This window comes from Chiloscyllium punctatum, chromosome 41 (assembly GCF_047496795.1).
Source record: "Chiloscyllium punctatum isolate Juve2018m chromosome 41, sChiPun1.3, whole genome shotgun sequence".
NCBI lineage: Eukaryota > Metazoa > Chordata > Chondrichthyes > Orectolobiformes > Hemiscylliidae > Chiloscyllium > Chiloscyllium punctatum.
The window spans coordinates 30,131,220-30,150,371 of NC_092779.1; the positions used below are offsets into that span (position 1 = coordinate 30,131,220).

A 19,152-nucleotide genomic window follows, 5' to 3' on the forward strand; every position below is an offset into this window, starting at 1 on the left:
CATCGGGAGCAACGGATACAATAAATGATATTAGTGGATGTGCAGGTAAAATTTTGATGGATATGGAAGGGTCCTTTAGGGCCTTGGATAGAGGTGAGGGAGGAGGTGTGGGCACAGGTTTTACAGTTCCTGCGGTGGCAGGGGAAAGTGCCAGGATGGGAGGGTGGGTCGTAGGGGGGTGTGGACCTGACCAGGTAGTCATGGAAGGAACGGTCTTTGTGGAAGGCGGAAAGGGGTGGGGAGGGAAATATATCCCTGGTGGTGGGGTCTTTTTGGAGGTGGCGGAAATGTCGGCGGATGATTTAGTTTATGCAAAGGTTTGTAGGTTGGAAGGTGAGCACCAGGGGCGTTCTGTCCTTGTTACGGTTGGAGGGGTGGGGTCTGAGGGCGGAGGTGCGGGATGTGGACGAGATGCGTTGGAGGGCATCTTTGACCACATGGGAAGGGAAATTGCGGTCTCGAAAGAAGGAGGCCATCTGGTGTGTTCTATGGTGGAATTGGTCCTCCTGGGAGCAGATACAGCGGAGACGGAGAAATTGGGAATACGGGATGGCATTTTTGCAAGAGGTAGGGTGGGAAGAGGTGTAATCCAGGTAGCTGTGGGAGTCGGTGGGTTTGTAAAAAATGTCAGTGTCAAGTCGGTCGTCACTAATGGAGATGGAGAGGTCCAGGAAGGGGAGCGAGGTGTCAGAGATGGTCCAGGTAAATACCTTGTTGAAATGATGCACCAGCCACAGAAGACTGCATTGGTTTCATACTACATCTAGAACACTTGTCTCAAAATTAAATTGGTTTTATTAAGGCATGTGTTTTTTTCTTGAAAATCACCTGGTTGAGGTGTGAACACCTATGTCAATCTCAACCTGCAACTCTCTCCAGTCTGGAGGACTATAGTTGAACTTTCACATGTTGAGGGGAGCTAAGAAGCTGAGATGCAGGGACCCTACAACTGGCAGCTGAGAGAAGATAAATGCCTGATCAATTAATTTCCATTAGGTCCATGAACACTGTATTGACCCTGATCATGGCTAATGCCAACTGGACTTTGAGGAAGATTAACACAGCATTCACTCAAGACAAACAACCCCAAACATATTTAAGTGCGATATTTTTTCCTTTGTGCATCAAAAATCTTTTCCTAGAGTCACACACTCTACACACACAGCTACAAATCATCTCAAAACTCACTCACACACTTGCTAAAGTCAGTAAGAAGTAACTTCAAACAGGTCTTCAAAGTCATTTGTACAGTTTGAAGTTTGTTCTTTACATTTCTGCCATATTTCTTTCAAATGGATTCATGCTCCCCAAGGTTCTTAACTGCCTGATGTGACCAAGTTTATGCAATGGGAGAAAATGCAAAGGATCACTCAACTCCTGCTACTCTCCATAATGATAATAACCTTGGCAGTGATTTTCAGATAACGAGAACCATTTAATTGGCCCTATTGGGAGGGGGCACAAGGTTGCAACAATAATTGCTTAGCTCATTAAAAAAAAACTGACTCACTGAACAATTCTCCCATTGGATGGTGAGAAATAGACTTCAGAACGACCTTAGAGCAGGAGAAAGTTTGCACAGTTTGACACCATGTTGAGGAAATGCATGGATTTTAAAATCTGCCATTATTGTTGCACATTCTGCTCACAATAAATAAAAGGTGACTTTGTACATACTTCTGTAAAACCACCAATACCAACCCATCTTGTAACATCATAAGGTCACTTGATTTAACAAGAAGGACAAAGCCTAGTTAATTGACTACTTAGCTGCTCAAACACTAATCACAAATTGAGTTCACCCTAAGCCAAAGATGAGTTGTCCCCACTCCTCAGACGAGATGGATTATCACCTGATTTTGACCCTTCTTTTTCTTCTTCTTCTTGCCCCAGCAACCTGAACTCTCGCTGTCTTTCCCATTGCTGTCGCTGCACAGTAACCCATCAAATTCATCTGTGCCCATCTGTTGTCCCTGGGCTGTTTCTGCCGCCAGCCGGTAAGAAAGGTTCCTCAAGATGCAGACGCAATTCTCAATTGTCTAGGAGGAGGGAAGACAGGCCAAAATTAATAACATTGCATTATAGAATTAAAAAGCACAAGGGGCCTTTTGATTCATCACGACATCCTGACTCTTTGAACAAGTTGTACAATTTGTCAATTAGCCCTGTTCACCTTGTTCTGTTCCCACAGCTCTGCAGATAAAAGGGAGGCGGAAGATGAGATCTGTTTTCACAAGAGCAACTAGGACAACAATGATTCCATTTTCACATCTAACCACCTATCTGCTTCCTACAGTATTATTTATCCATAACTAACGGCAAATGCCATAGTTTTGTTGATGCTTTGATGCAAGTTCCAACTAACTGTGTCCCAACCTGCCATTGATCATTGAAATTCAGGTTGTTAATACTGGGCAAACAAAGGCAGCATGTCCAATTATCTTCCTTTGCTGCCTCCAATTACCAAGTCACCATCACCTCACCTGGTTGATGCTGTGGTACAGGTCTCCGGTTTAATCTCCACTGCTTATTATTACTGGTGACAAAATTATCTGTCATTATTAACCTCCAAAAGAGTGTGTTGTTTTTTACTGTTTGGGGTTTGCATGCTGGGGTTTAAATGAGCATACTGTGAAAATAATAATCCAACAAAATCCACTTGTCAGATCAAGGAATCATAGAATCCCTAGTGTGGATGCAGACCATTCTGCCCATCGAGCCCACATTGCTCCCCTGAAGAGCATCCCACTCAGACCTGTCCCTCTACCCTATCCCTGAAACCCTACATTTCCCATAGCTAATTCACATAAACTACACATTCCTGGACTATTTAGCATGGCCAATCCACCTAACTTGCACATCTTTGGACTGTGAAAGGAAATCAGAGCACCCGAAGGAAACTCACACAGAGAATGAGCAAACTGCACACAGGGAGTCGCCCAGCATTGGAATTAAACCCAGATCCCTGGTGTGTGAGGCAGCAGTGCTAACCACTGAGCCACTATGCCACCCATGTGAAACTGTAAATCCTGGATGAGATTTATTTCTGTGGCATGAATTCAATGTGTAGCTACCTTGCATACTTTTAAACAAAACCATACCCTAGGCTTTGGGCCATGGATCAATCACATCCCAATACTGAAGGAAAGCTTTTGAATGAATGGCATCCCTATCTCAATGTTGTTTTCTCATTTTGGAAGAAGTTTCTTTATTGTGAGGTAAAGTTTGTTGCTTTATTAAGTACAGGAAAGTAAATTGCCTAAAATAGTTTGCCTATGTCATGAGTGACACCTTTCTGAATTGACACTATAGAAATAACAAGCACTAATTCTCCATCTTAGCAGTCTCTTCCTGTGATTAATGCAGACAGTGACTACACATTGAGTTAGACCCCATCTACCACACCCTGAGAAAAAGAACAGGAAATGACATCACCATAGGAAATGAAATCACCACAGAAAATGACATCACCAACCCAAAGAAACCCAAACATATAAATAGAAAGCAGGAATTACCAACAGTGCTTTGCCCAGAGGCCCACTGAAGATGTTACCTAGTAGGGTGTTGAAATGTCTGGAAATGAACCTTCCAGCTTAGCGAGCAAACCTTCACCCAGAACCTCGACCTAAGCTACAAACCTTTTCAAAACTCGCTAGTATTAAACTTCCTCTGACAGTTGTGATATATCCGACCATTTGAACTGGCACCTATTCACCTGACCACTTCATGCTCCCTTTGTGGATTGATGTTCCAGGGAGTCAAGTAATGCCTTCCTCTGTCTCTATTTCAACATGAAGCATTTATACAACCTCTTCCTTAAATTTGAGGCAGCTTGAATTTAGATCTACTACTTAAACTTGTGTTTTTGGTACTTGGAGTTCATTAGAATGATTCAAATTCTGGATCTGTTGCAGTGTGTTGCTATGCTTCACTACTTCTCTGTAATTATCTAGTAAACATGTTCCAACCATTAGTTATAACCTGGTGCAACTATCTGACTATATGATAAACATTCCCTCTTGCACTGGATAGAACAGTGTTCTGGCAATCAGCTGTATGAGAGCTCACAGAACTTATAAAAGGCAAAATTTCAGTTCAGAAGATACTGTGTCTGAAATGAAAACTGCTTATATTCTTGAAAGGTAAGTTAAAGTTTTCTTAAGAAAGTCAAGTTATAACTTCATGTGTTGATGTTCTACATAACTCATAATATACCTCTAAACATTTTAAACAAGACTTACATGCGAAATAAAAACAAGAAGAACTGCGGATGATGTAAATGAGAAACAAAAACAGAAATTGCTCGAAAAGCTCAGATGGTCTGGCAGCATCTACGGAGAGAAATCAGGTTTAAACGTTTTAGGTTGAGTGATTCTTCCTCAGAACTGGGCTTTATATCTTGTTATTTGTGAGTAAATGTTTACAGACATTTTCTCCTGAGGATAACCTGTATTGATCACCATTAATTTTTGATAGGAAATACAGCTTTTGGAAGTAAATTATCACGTTTCTGTAAAGTCAAGGTGTTTCGTGTTGCTGCAATCCAAAAATCTCAATCCCCTTTATTCCAGTGACATTGCATAAAACATAATAAAATCTGAAAATTGTCTTACCTTGCTATCAATCTCACTGCTCCCCAGAGCGGATTGAATCACATACAGCAAAGCATCGGTGAGGCCATCACATTCTCTCATCCTTCTCCGTGCCTCTTCACCAGCTGAGCTCACGTTCCTGCAAAGGGTGAAGTACAATTGAAAATGTTAGACTAAATCCTCACGAAAGGGCTAACTGGAAAAATCACAGAGGGAAATGACACACACGTGACCCGAGAGTTTGAGCAAGCACAAACAGAATCTAAGGAGTTGTTCTCATAACTAAAACTATGTTGGCATAAAGTTAAAGAGTTCTATAACTTGCAATCTTCAAGAGTTGTGGAAATGGCTCCAAATCAATACAGTAATATAAAGATGACACAGAACATATCAGTGGCAGCTCTACATTTGTGTGCAAGCCACGGATTTCCTCCACAGTTTGACTTGGCAGTTATCCTGGAGATTCCAAGTCAAAACAGGCAGGTTGCTAATGTTGACAGGAAATATGATTTCATCAAAGCCACGTCTTCATTTGTTTGCATTTCCCAAAAGATTGTTGTAGAGTATAGGAAAATCAATGTGATTGGAATATCAATGTTAAAAATGAGCAATTTGGATATCAATTGATCTCTTAAATACATTAGTTTGAAAAAGGAATATCTGAGTGGAGGAGGGTCATCACTTTGCTATATTATACATGATAGTCTCCTCATTGTTGACAGAATTGCTTTTATGTATTATTGAATAGCTGCCACTCAAATCGGTGTCTAAGTTATTGAATGTTGGAATCTAAATGGTAACTTATACAAGTGGAAATAATGTCCTAAAGCAAAACTTTCAAAATGTGAGGTTAAATCTTCACTTTGAAAAGAGGGACATGAGAATATAGTGTTTTGTATTCTGGGTCCTCAGGAAAGAAGTGTCAACTTTCCTTGCTGTAAATAAAGTATAAAGATTTGTAACACTGAGATTATTAAAATATTCACAACCATCTGTCGGCTAGGAGTTTTATGCCACAATGACTCTTCACAGAGTTGCACTGTTTGTTCTTGCAGTTCCATGAACTGACTTTGAAATGATTCAGCCTCAAATCCCCAGGAAGCTATTAAAAGTGAAAACAATTGCAACTTAAACACTCCGCTGTGCTTTCAAAGAAATCTCAATAGTTTACAGAAAAGCTTTGTGGAGATTATTTCTTTGTCATTCTCTTCTGGTCTCTGCATTAGTAGATAAAAAGGCAGTATTTCCCAGCAAAACCTTCTTTAAAAGAAAAACATTAATTTACCTCCCAAAGTAATATAAACCCAAAATTTAATCTTTCACTTTTGCACTGGAAGGACTCAATGTTTACACCAAGAATTTCTGAGTTGAAACATCAACAAGTAGCAACATTGATCAGAGTTAAAAATTACACAACACCAGGTTATAGTCCAACAGGTTTATTTGGAAGCACTAGCTTTCGGAGTGCTGCTCCTTCATCAGATGAACAACCACCTGCTGAGGGAGCAGCGCTCCGTAAGCCAATGCTTCCAATTAAACCTGTTGGACTATAACCTGATGTTGAGTGATTTTTAACTTTGTACACCCCAGTTCAACACCAGCATCTCCAAATCACAGCATTGATCAGGACCTGGAAGATCTGCTGGATAGATTTGAGAATTTTTTTCTGAACTCGTTTCCCTTAACTAGTGGCACAGTGGTTAGCACTGCTGCCTCACAGTGCCAGAGACCCGGGTTCAATTCCCGCCTCAGGCGACTGACTGTGTGGAGTTTGCACGTTCTCCCCATGTCTGCGTGGGTTTCCTCCGGGTGCTCCGGTTTCCTCCCACACTCCAAAGATGTGCAGGTCAGGTGATTTGGCCATGCTAAATTGCCCGTAGTGTTAGGTAAGGGGTAGATGTAGATGTAGGGGTATGGGTGGGTTACGCTTTGGCGGGGCGGTGTGGACTTGTTGGGCCGAAGGGCCTGTTTCCACACTGTAAGTAATCTAATCTAATCTAGTCTGGGTTTCTGTCTGCTTTCTTTCTTCTCCAGAAGATTACTGAGCATTCAAGTGATATGGGGAGTATATATGTTGCAAAGTTGTGTTGGGCAAGCTATAAGGACCAGAGAGTCATTTTCTTATAGAATCATAATTTCTTTGTGCCTGCTTTTAGGTAGCTGGGGTCCATACATTTATACCGCAGTGGGAGCCATCATACATTCTCCACAACTCATTTCACTCTGCATGATAACAAGAACTGTTGATGGCACTGGCTATAGCAAAGGCTGTAAGCCCTGACAACATTCTGTCAATAGTACTGAACATCTGTGTTCTAAAATGAGCTGTGGCCCTAGCTACATTCTTACAGTATGACCACAACATTGGCAACCAGCCGAATCTGCCCGACTCCATTCTGTCCCCAAAAAGCATGATCAATCATATCCACTCAACTACCACTCAAATTGGTCTGCTCTCAATCATCAGCAAATGGATAGATGCCATTGACAGTGCTGTCAACTGGCACTTAACACAACAATAATCTGCACACAGATGCTCAATTTGAATTCCATTAGGGACAGCATGCGTCAGACCTTGTTACTGTTTTGATGGATTCATAGTCAAAATAGCTGAATTTCAGAAGTGTACTGAGAGTTATTGTCTTTGACATCATGGCTGAATTTTACCAAGCGTGGCAAGGAATCCCAGCAAAACTGGAGACAACAGAAATCAGTGAAAAATCGTGACACTGGTTGGAATCATACCGAGCAAAAAGAAGATGGCTATACTTGTCGGACATCAATCACATCAGCCCCACTTCAACAGAGCAGGAGTTCCTCAGGGTAGTGCCCTAGGCCAAACTATCTTCAGCTGCTTAATCAATAACCTTTCTTCAATTTTAGATAATTGATCATTGTATAGTGCGTCCATTTGCAACTTGTCAGGCACTGAAGCAGTCCATGTCCATACACAGTAAGGCATGGACAAATTCAAGCCTGGGCTGAAATGTGGCAAGTCACTTAATGCCACACAAGTGCCAGGCAATGACCATCTCCAATGAGAGTATGTGACAATCTCTTCTTGACATTCAATGGCATTACCTTTGATTAATCAATATTTTGATTAATCAAATCTCCATCTCCAAATCATCAATATTTGGAGGTTACCAATGAAAATTAGATTAGATTACTTTGAGATTAGATTACTTACAGTGTGGAAACAGGCCCTTCGGCCCAACAAGTCCACACCGCCCCGCCGAAGCGTACCCACCCATACCCCTACATCTACATCAACCCCTTACCTAACACTACGGGCAATTTAGCATGGCCAATTCACCTGACCTGCACATCTTTGGACTGTGGGAGGAAACCGGAGCACCCAGAGGAAACCCACGCAGACACGGGGAGAACGTGCAAACTCCACACAGTCAGTAGCCTGAGGCGGGAATTGAACCCGGGTCTCCGGTGCTGTGAGGCAGCAGTGCTAACCACTGTGCCGCCCACTACTGGCAATTTAGGATGGTCAATTCACCTGACCTGCACATCTTTGGACTGTGGGAGGAAACCCACGCAGACACGGGGAGAACATGCAAACTCCACACAGTCAGTCGCCTGAGGCGGGAATTGAACCCGGGTCTCTGGCGCTGTGAGGCAGCAGTGCTAACCACTGTGCCACCGTGCCGCCCAAGTTAGTGCACTAGCTCTATTGTGGCTCCTAAAGCAGCTCTGGGACTATAAACTCTAGCATCTGCCGACTTCACAAAATCTTTCCATCATCTACGAGGCACAGGTCAGGAAAATGATGGAATTATGCTGATCATTATAGCTCACACAAGACTTGAGAAGCTTCATGGTATCCAGAAAACAAAACCTTGCTTGACTGACTCCCAGCCTTCATATACTTTCTTCACCACTGATCCATGGACGTAGCAATGTGCACCATACACAGTTTCGTGCCAAGTCTTATTCTAGAGTACCTTGCAAACTTGTGATCTCTAAGATTGAGAAGGATCAGGGCAACAGATGCATGGGAGCACTAATACCTGTAAAATCCTTTCCAGTCAACACAGTCCATGGAACCATCATCCTTCATTGTAGCTGGTTCAAAGAGCTAGAATCTTGTTCTTAACATTACCTGTAGATGCACCCACACCACATGGATTGCAAAGGTTTAAAAAGGTGCTTCACCATCTTCCCAACAGAAAATTGGGACAAATAACAAATTCTGCTCTTGGCAGTGATGCTCATATTTCATGAATGAGTGAAAAGAAAGAGAAAATGATGCCCTTGCACTTCCCGTCACTTGAAAAACTGGGAATACCAAGTGGAAATTGTCACTTTTAAAAGATGTAACTTAATGAAATGAGATTTGCAGGTCTGTAACAGCACTGTAACGAGCAGTGCTGCAGTGAAATGCTGACCCAAGGTGAAAACTCACTTAACTGACATCCCCCAGATTCAGTGAATAAACCAATTAATTCTTCAACAAACTTTAATGGCTGTCTGTTCAAACAGATGCTATGTTCCACCAACCTTCTTCTAACAAACGCCTGAGCACCATGACAGTGCTTTCTCAGTGGAAAGCTATTCATGACATGAATATGATTCTGTGACAATGTGCCTAACTGAAATTTGTAAACAATTATTAAGATACTCTACTCACATCATCTGCTGTGCCAGCCAACTGCTCAACTGCATCTGAGCTGCATGAGCAGCTTTGTTCATCACTGCTTCTCTGTTGGTGTGCCAGCTGACACAGACTCTGTGAAACTGCTGAGCTGGGTAAGGATAGTCAATCTATCTCAGTGGGGATGTCATGTAGTTCAAGGGACAGAATTTTATACTTTGATCTATGCCTACATCCCTCTTGTTCGGTCTCTAAATCACCAAGTCCTCGAAACTGCCAAATAAAGGTATATTTTTTACTTAGTCAGAGAAGTAAAAGTAAGAAGAATGAAGAACAGAAAACTGAAATTGCACAGTGTGGGATATCACAGAGTACAGTATAACACAGAGTGCAGAATATCACAGAGTGCAGGATATCACAGAGTGCCGGATATCACAGAGTGCCGGATATCACAGAGTGCAGGATATCACAGAGTGCCGGATATCACAGAGTATGGAATATCACACAGTGCCAGATATCACAGAGTGCTGGATATCAGAGAGTATGGAATATCACAGAATGCAGTATATCACAGAGTGCTGGATATCACAGAGTACAGTATATCACAGAGTGCGGGATATCACAGAGTGCCGGATATCACTGAGTGCCGGATATCACAGAGTGCTGGATATCACAGAGTACAGTATATCACAGAGTGCGGGATATCACAGAGTGCCGGATATCACTGAGTGCCAGATATCACAGAGTATGGAATATCACACAGTGCCGGATATCACTGAGTGCTGGATATCACAGAGTACAGTATATCACAGAGTGCGGGATATCACAGAGTGCCGGATATCACTGAGTGCCGGATATCACAGAGTGCCGGATATCACAGAGTACAGTATATCACAGAGTGCGGGATATCACAGAGTGCTGGATATCACAGAGTATGGAATATCACAGAGTGCAGTATATCACTGAGTGCTGGATATCACAGAGTACAGTATATCACAGAGTGCGGGATATCACAGAGTGCCGGATATCACTGAGTGCCGGATATCACAGAGTGCTGGATATCACAGAGTACAGTATATCACAGAGTGCGGGATATCACAGAGTGCCGGATATCACTGAGTGCCAGATATCACAGAGTATGGAATATCACACAGTGCCGGATATCACTGAGTGCTGGATATCACAGAGTATGGAATATCACAGAGTGCAGTATATCACTGAGTGCTGGATATCACAGAGTATGGAATATCACAGAGTGCAATATATCACAGAGGGCTGGATATCACTGAGTGGAGGGGTGACCTGGAAGGTGGAGTCAATATGAATGTGTAGACAAAAGGAGATCAAAGTGATGAAATTGTGGGGTCTAAAGCCACCATTTCGGGGCCTGAAATATGCCTAGTCTATTTTGGATGTGTAAGGTATTTCAAATATTTGATTAGATGAAGCTAGTCACTTCAGGCCAATGATATACAATGGCCAAACCAGTGTGTTTTCTGTGAACAGGATGTTGTTGTCAAGCCATTCTACTTACCTGACAAAGATCTAATACGGTACATGAATTTCAGTGCAAACGTGATGCCAGACACATTGGTCATACTTCCTGACTATGGATGTCCCACTGGCTGTTCAGAATAGATAGAGTACTGACCATGTGCCTGTGCTTGCAAAACTCAGAACATAATGTTGAATGTTCAAAGTAATTGTGCCCACAGGACAGCACTTGCGAGTGTGCCGTGTATTACACTAACAACCAATATAAGATTATCAGTCGGTTTTGCAAAATGGCTCACTGGGGCTTGCTCAGAGCTACATATATTCATTTGCAGGGACCTGTTGTTTGCAGTAAAAAGGAACACATTCAGGCATTGCACCTTTTTGAATTAAGCAAAAGCATTGGGGTAACAGCTTCCTGACACATCCTCCATCACAAAACCTTCAGCAATGAGAGTCAGCTTGCCAACCAATCAGCACCCTTTCTTCATGCAGTACAAATTGTTGCTCCCTTTGAAAGCTGGCATTCTTCCACTGGTCCTGATGAAAAGCCTTTAACAGCATGCCTCTTTTTCACTCACATTTGAACAACCATGTGATTAAATGAGATCACTATAATGTGAGGCCTATTTTTAGCAGAGTCATGCTGCATTCTATTTTTCATAGGAAAACCCAGGTCACCGTGATAAGTCAGTGGTAGAATAAATTCTGAACTGCGAACGAGTTAGGAAATTAAAAATATTTAGCTGCTTACGGTGACTCAGTGGTTAGCACTGCTGCCTCACAGCGCCAGGGATCTGGGCTTGATTCCAGCCTCGGGCAACTGTCTGTGTGGAGTTTGCACATTCTCCCCGTGTCTGCGGGGGTTTCCTCCTGGTGCTCCGGTTTTCCCCACATTCCAAAGATGTGCAGGTCAGGTGAATTGGCCATGCTAAATTTTCCATAGTTGTCAGGAGCATTAGTCAGTGGGGGGTGGGTTACTCATCGAAGGGTCAGTGTGGACTTGCAGGGCCGAAGGGCCTGTTTCCACACTGTAGGGAATCTGATCTAATCATTCTGTCACTAGGATGGCTCAAAATGAATTTCGTTTTAAATGCAGTTATTGTTGTGTTGTAGAATAGTGAGGGAACTCCATAGTCTTGTGCCTGCTGAAATTACTTGATAAATTGAATTGGTTTTTCCATGTGATTAATTTTCATCTATTTATAATCCAAAGGTGGCACTGAATTTGCCACTTTCACCATAATCATGCATGAGGCCAGCTTGTACAGACAAGGATTATATTCCCCTGAGTTTAGAAGATTAAAAGGCAATGTAAATGAGTTTATTGAGATAATCAGACAATTTAACAAAGTAAATGGAGAGCACCTATTTTTTCTGGTAGTGCATTCCAGCACACAGCTAGATAGCCCTTCAAAGAGGAGCTAGGTCTTTCAGAAGTTAGATCAGAAAAACTTCTTTTCAAAAAAGGTGGTGAAAATCCAGGTTTCTCTCTCAAAATAAATCATTGAGACTCGGACAGGCTGGTATTGATGGACGTTTGTTCACCGTGAGGATGAAGGATGACAAAAATGAAGGCAGGTAAGTCGAGTTAATATTCAGAGCCATAATCTAATTGAAAGGCAGAACAGATTTGGTGGGCTATGTGGCCTACTGCTCCTTTTGTGTTTCATTGTATACTGACAAACATTGAGGCTATTGAAAGGTTCAGAGAGTGGCTCAGATCAGCACTATTTGAAGCTAACATAAGGCTGCACACAGGACTTTACTCATGGCAGCCAGTTATGAGGCCGCTGCCAGGAACAATGCCCCATTAAGAATGACAGCCTGCCTCTCTGAACCACTGCCTCAATTTTTCAACAAGCCCCATTACCTGCAAGATCCTTCAGTTACAACTGAACTCTCTGCGCTACCCCTTGCAACCCTCGAAGCAGCTGCATCTGGTGTGGGGGATGGGGTGGGCTACAGACTGTTACACATCTCCTGCTGGAAGGTGCGTTTGTAATGGAAGTCTGGAGAGAGATACAGAGATTTTTGTCCAGGCTCAACCCTAGCAGCTCCTTGATGTAGGGTTCTGTGTTCTACGATCTGCTCCCTGGGACCCATACCAAGACAAACATTAATTCTGCCTGGAGGATTATCAATTTGGTGGAAGATGCTCTTTGGTATGCCCATTGGTCTTCCAGAGAAAGGAGTTGACCTCAACCGAGTGTGGCAGACTGTCACAGTCCAAGGTCTAGAACTATGTGCTGAGAGACGCACTAAAGATTGGGGCAGCTGCTGGCAAGGCACAGTGGGTCAAGACCACAGTCTAAGATGTTTCTGTTTGAGCTAAATGGGTTTTTGTTCAATTATTGGGCCCTCCTGGTGCCTCAAATGTATAGAAATATAGTCTTGCACAGCTAACAAATGCCTTGCGTTTGTTTGCTGGATAGAGTCAAATGCCAACATTTGTCCGTTTCTTCAAATGCTACAGTCGAGACATGACTGCTTCAGTGACTATGTATGTGTGTAAAGATATTATGAACAGAGTATATTTTTGAAATTAAAAAAAAAACCAAGCTTGACTGTAGATGTGGTGACTGCTCAGGCTGCAGGAGGCAATTCTGAGATGCTGTTAAAGGGCCAGGAAGTAAATTTGCTTCGTGGGCTGGGCCAAGTTGAGAGACTCAGAGTGGTGAGACGCTCCACTGGCAATGTTGGAGCTGCAGGGGTGGCTACTGCTACTGGAGGGGGCCTCCATAGGAAATGGAGTCTCCAGGAACCGAGGCATCGTGCATCTTAGGGCACCACGGTGTCAATGTACCTTGCAGTCGCCCCGTGTGACAGGGAGTTGTACGGACAACATTAAAATGCTGGTGGGCCATGAAATGGCTGTTAAAGAGGCAGAAAAGTGGATTAATCCAATTACACATCCATCCCATGGGCAGTTGAGTCACTGCATCTCTGTTGTTTGAAAAATCCCATGATAGCAGCTTGACGCTGCACTCCTCTCCTGACTCCTTCCTCTGCCATCTCACCAAGATGTGCGCATCCCTGCCCAGCTCTGCAGGGTTCGTAAAATCCCCACCATAACTTGCAAGACACTATTAAGTAAGGTTAAGTACCAGGAATAGAAACTTTGCTCCTAAGAGACTACCCAGTAATTAGTTTTTTTTGGAAAAGGAGAATTCATTTAGAAAAGTCAACATTCCATTAACACTGATCCTTTGTTAGATGACGCACTCATCCACAGGACTCGGTAAATGAATGCGAACACGATGCACCAGAAAACCTGGGGGAGCTACAACTCATGCCTTACATTCTATAAATAGTTCCATTCAAGGGAAGGCCATGTCAGGTGGCACACATCGGCTCATTGCAGCTATTTAATAGGTCAGTCGTTAATCGAGGCTGTAAGCTTCCAGATTGGAAAATTTGCAAGAACGATCAATGCAGCCCTCAAAAGGGCTGAATTACAAATAATGACCAGAGGGTCAGTACTTCATTCAACACTTACAATCGTCCCAAACAATTAAGTCCAACACATAACCAACTGACAGGGCTCTTGTGGTGCTGTGGTCATGTGCCTCACTCTGGGCCAAGAGGTCCAGTTCCAAACCCCACCTACCCTGGAGACATGTCGTAACATTTCCAAACAACTTGATTAAATATAATGTGAGCAGCTGACTGTATCAGAAATGGCATTAACTATTTGCCAATACCACCAGCAAAGAAAGACTTGCATTTATTCAAGATCTTTCAGAGCCTCAGGATATCCCGAAGCATTTTACTTTTTAGGTACTTTTGAAGGGTAGCCATTGATGGCATGTTGGAAGTATGGAGGTGGATTTGTGCACAGCAAGGCCCCACCTAATTCAGCTTTTTCTCTTAAAGCGATGTTTTTCGAGGATAAATGTTGGCCAGGATTCTAGGGAGAACTCCACTGCTCATCACCATGACAGCAAAGTCCCATGTAATCAATAACATAGTGCAAACTGGGCATCGCTGACAGTGCAGCATTCTCATGATTCAGCTTCTGTCAGGTCGGGATTTTACGGGATGGAAGTGGCTCCACCCACAGGCTAGGAAGTCGGTGAAGTCACGGAAACGCTGGACGGATTTTACCTTCATTAAAAAGCTGTCTCCCCACATTTGAGATTTCCACTCCCTTTGAGGAAAATCTCCCGACCCCAGCGCTGCCAGCCAATCAAATGGCTGTCAGGTCTCAGTCCCAGCAAACCTTCCAAGGTGGGGGTGGGTTCGGCCGCTGGCTGGTACTGCAGTAGGTCCAGACAGCCCCTGGGTGAGGCCTCAGAGTGCAGTTAGCTTTGTCAGGGACACTGGGCCAGAGAGACAGGTGGTGGCTGTTGGAGGGTGGCACTGGTTAATCATAGGGGCATCGGGTTGGCAGTCATTGCTGTGATAGCAGGAGCTCTCCATGAGCTATGAGGTGCTTGAGCAAGGGCAACAACAAGGTGATGGGGGTGCCATCTCTTTCCAACACACACAACCTCAGACACACCAGCCCACCCGTCTTCCATCCACCTTCCTTCCCATGTGGCACACTCTAGCTTGTGTGTGAGCCATGATACTACAGGCTGGATTTTCCATGAATGGCAGACACCACTCATGTTAAGAAAGAGCACCACATTACTGACTGAGCATTCCAATCAGGACTCCTTCAGAAGTGTGGAGCTGTACTTTAAAGCCTGATAGGCCCCTCATATTGCAGGATAGTTGTGGGGGAAGCCAACCACACCCCTTTTTCACAAATGTAGTTGCCATATTCTGTGGTATAAATTCCTCCATCAAAGACAACCATAGAATTGTACAGCACTGAAACAGACCCTTTGATGCAAATCGCCCACGGCTACCAGATATCCCAATCTGACCTAGTCCCATTTGCCAGCACTTGGCCCATGTCCCTCTCAACCCATCCTATTCATATCCCCATCCAGATGTCTTTTAAATGTTGTTTTGTACCAACCTCCTCTGGCAGCTCGCTCCACACAAGCACTACCCTCTGTACAAAAACATTACCCCTCAGGTCCTTTTTAAATTTTTCCCCTCTCACCTTAAACCTTTGCCCTCTCGTTTTGAACACTTCCACCCTTGGCAAAAGACTTTGGCTATTCACCCTATCCATGTTCCTTATGATTTCATAAACCTCTATAAGGTCACACCTCAGCCTCTGACATTCCAGGGAAAATCTACTCACCCTCTCCCTCTAGCTCAGACCCTCCAGTCCCTGCAACATTCTCGTCAGTCTTTTCTGCACTCTTTCACGTTTAATGCCATCTTTCTGATAAAAGGGTGACCAGAATTGTATGCAGTATTCCAAAAGTGTCCTACACAGCCATAACATGATGTCCCAACTCCTATATTCAATGTTCTGACCAATGCTGAATGCCTTCTTCACCAACTTGTTTACCTCTGACTCCACTTTCAAAGAACTATGCACCTGCAACCCACTTTGGCAGCTTCTATGAAAGGGTAAGTCCATAAGGTAAGCATCAAGTTCGGCTGCGAGGTGGGTATGGTGCCAGGTGGGTATGACACTGGGGCAAAGGGAGCCAGGATGCCAGGCAAGTGATTAGGCTGTCATGGTGAGGTGGAGATACCAATGGAGGAGCAGGGGCTGGGTGGGGCATTAGGTCCCATATAGTTGGGCAGGGAAGGGGTGTGGTGTCAGGTCTGAGTGACGGTGGGTCCCATAGGATCTGTTGGGGCTAGTGGTGGTTCCAGAGTTTAGGGAGCTCTGGGGAAGTGGGGTGTCTGGTTGCAGGAAGGGAAGAGATAGTGTGGTCAGAACACAGGCAAAGGAGACGCCAGGTCCCCTGGAGGGACGAGGTGGTGTTAGGTCAGGCTCCTAGGGGTGTAAGTGGTTTGGAGCTGTGCAGTGAAGGGATGTGTTAGATTAGAATAAGTTCCCTACAGTATGGAAACAGGCCCTTCAGCCCCACAAGGCCACACCAACCCTCCGAACAGTAACCCATTGAGACCCATTCCCCTTCCCTATATTTACCACTGACTAATGCACATAACACTCTGGGCAATTTAGCATGGCCAATTCACCTGACCTACACATCTTTGGATTGTGGGAGGAAACCCACATACACACTGGGAGAATGTGCAAACTCCACACAGACAGTCATCTGAGGCGGGAAGTGAACCTGGGTCCCTGGCGCCATAAGTCAGCAGTGCTAACCACTGAGCCACAGTGGCGCCATGGTTGGTTGGGTGGTCAATTTACTAGTTACCCAGGAGTTAAACTAGCTTTTCAATAGTTTAGTATTTCCTCAGTAATCATTGACTTAACTGCAGCAGAATCTTCCGAATTGCGAATGAATGAATGAATAGCCTTTATTGTCACATGCACTCAAATGCGTGCAGTGAAAAGTTTCTAATGTTGCCTATCAGCACCATCTTAGGTACAGGGTACTTAGGTACAGATACTTTAAGCATTGTCACAGAATTGAAACAGTAAAATAAAGAATAGCGTGGGAACACAGAGTTTAAAAGTCCAGAATGAGAATAATATGTCGATGAAGTACTCAAGTTATAGTCCTTACAGATTTATTTCGACATGAGTCTGTGCCCTGCGGGCTTTAGGACACAAGGCCACACTACCTCCACATGCTGGCCTTCATCCAGGGCTCTGGCCCACGCTCACTCAGCTCCAACTCCGGTACCCGGCCCACACGCACTCAGTGCCCACTCTGGTACCCGGCCCACACTCACTCAGTGCCCACTCCGGTACCCGGCCCACACTCACTCAGTGCCCACTCCGGTACCCGGCCCACACTCACTCAGTGCCCACTCCGGTACCCGGCCCACACTCACTCAGTGCCCACTCCGGTACCCGGCCCACACTCACTCAGTGCCCACTCCGGTACCCGGCCCACACTCACTCAGTTCCCACTCCGGTACCCGGCCCACACTCACTCAGCGCCCACTCCGGTACCCGGCCCACACGCACTCAACACCCACACTGGTACCTGGCCCACACTCACTCAGTGCCCATTCCAGTACCCGGCCCGTGCTCGCTCCTCCCCTACTCCAGGATTTGGTCCCTGTTCGCTCTGTTCCTGCTCCGGGACTCGGTTCACACTCGCTCTGCTCCCGCTCTGGGAACCGGCCCACGTTTGCTCTGCTTCTGTTCTGGTACCTGGCCCATGACTTGCTTCCCTCCTGCTCTGGGACCTGGTCTGTGACTGGCCTTGCTCCTCTGGAATTTGACCCACTCTTGCTCTGATTACGCTCTGTGACTCGGCCTGTGACTCACTCTGCCCCCTCCCCAGAATTCAGGCCATGTGCACTCGGCTGCTAGTCTGTGACTCGGCCTGCGTGCTGTGTTGCCAGTTGCAACTTGTATCCCTTTGTCTCATCTCCATTCTCCAGGTAGGGGAGGGTAGTTTAAGGGGTTGAGGGGTCGGGGAAGAAAATCTGCTGCAAAGAGGAAAAAAAGTGAAAAAGGGAAAGGAACTGGTGAGCAGAGGAACTCCAAAAGGAATGTCTTACTCTGCTGCCATCTTGTATCAATGACATAAATGGTTACTTTCAGAGAATTCCAGGCAAAGTGGAATTGCCCATCGGAATCTTTAATTTCATGGACAATTCTCTCAGAGTCTACTGCATGGGAATGCTGCATGGTCCTGATATGCAATTCCAATCTAAGCTGCAGAAATGACTATTTGGCCTCCTAAATATCTGGGCCTGTATTACACCTTCTGAGCAATGAGTTCTGGGATAGGGGGATAGGTGAACTTGAGGTGGACACACAACAGTAGGAAAGCAGTCCAGAATACTGTACTGTACTCCTCTTGACTACTCACAGTAATGTCTTTTGACATGACATTTTATTGCCTGCTGCTGAAGAAGCAGCTGATTGCAAAACAATTTCCTTGTGAGGTGAACTTGAAACAAGACCTCATTCACGCAAATATGAGGACTTTTATTTATTCACTCTGGGCATCACTGGCTGGCTGTTCCCAGTTGCCCTTGAGACTGATTTATTTAAGGTAGCTGAAAATGTGTTGCTGGAAAAGCGCAGCAGGTCAGGTAGCATCCAAGGAGCAGGAGAATTGACGTTTCGGGCATGAGCCCTTCTTCAGGCTCATGCCCGAAACGTCGATTCTCCTGTTCCTTGGATGCTGCCTGACCTGCTGCGCTTTTCCAGCATCACATATTCAGCTCTGATCTCCAGCATCTGCAGTCCTCACTTTCTCCTAGAAGATTTATTTAAGGTAGCCATTCCTGGGAAGTAGCCTCAAGCAATATGATCCCAGGTGTACTTTAGGTGCAAGCCCGTATTGAAATACTGCCCTTGAAATAAGTCCTAATCTGCCCCAGCTACCCCAGTTACCAGTCAGAATACAGGGAAAGCAATGACCAACTTCTACCCCAGTACGTGGACGGCATGCCATCATCTGCTGCAGAAAATATTTGTCCTCTGAACTTTATAAAGGTAATCTATTA

The 19,152-nt window shown here is 44.6% G+C and overlaps 1 protein-coding gene across 15 annotated transcripts in view; it reads right to left on the reverse strand.

Annotated features, from left to right (window-relative positions):
• Positions 1–19,152, reverse strand: part of LOC140464970 (catenin delta-2-like) — a 1,239,301-nt gene that overhangs the window by 84,919 nt on the left and 1,135,230 nt on the right. For all 15 annotated transcript variants that reach the window (XM_072560655.1, XM_072560657.1, XM_072560654.1 and 12 more), the window contains 2 exons: positions 4,614–4,731; positions 1,854–2,039 (listed from right to left, as the gene is read on the reverse strand). In XM_072560655.1, the coding sequence (XP_072416756.1) occupies positions 1,854–2,039; positions 4,614–4,731 (304 nt within the window). The remainder of the gene's footprint in view (positions 1–1,853; positions 2,040–4,613; positions 4,732–19,152) is intronic.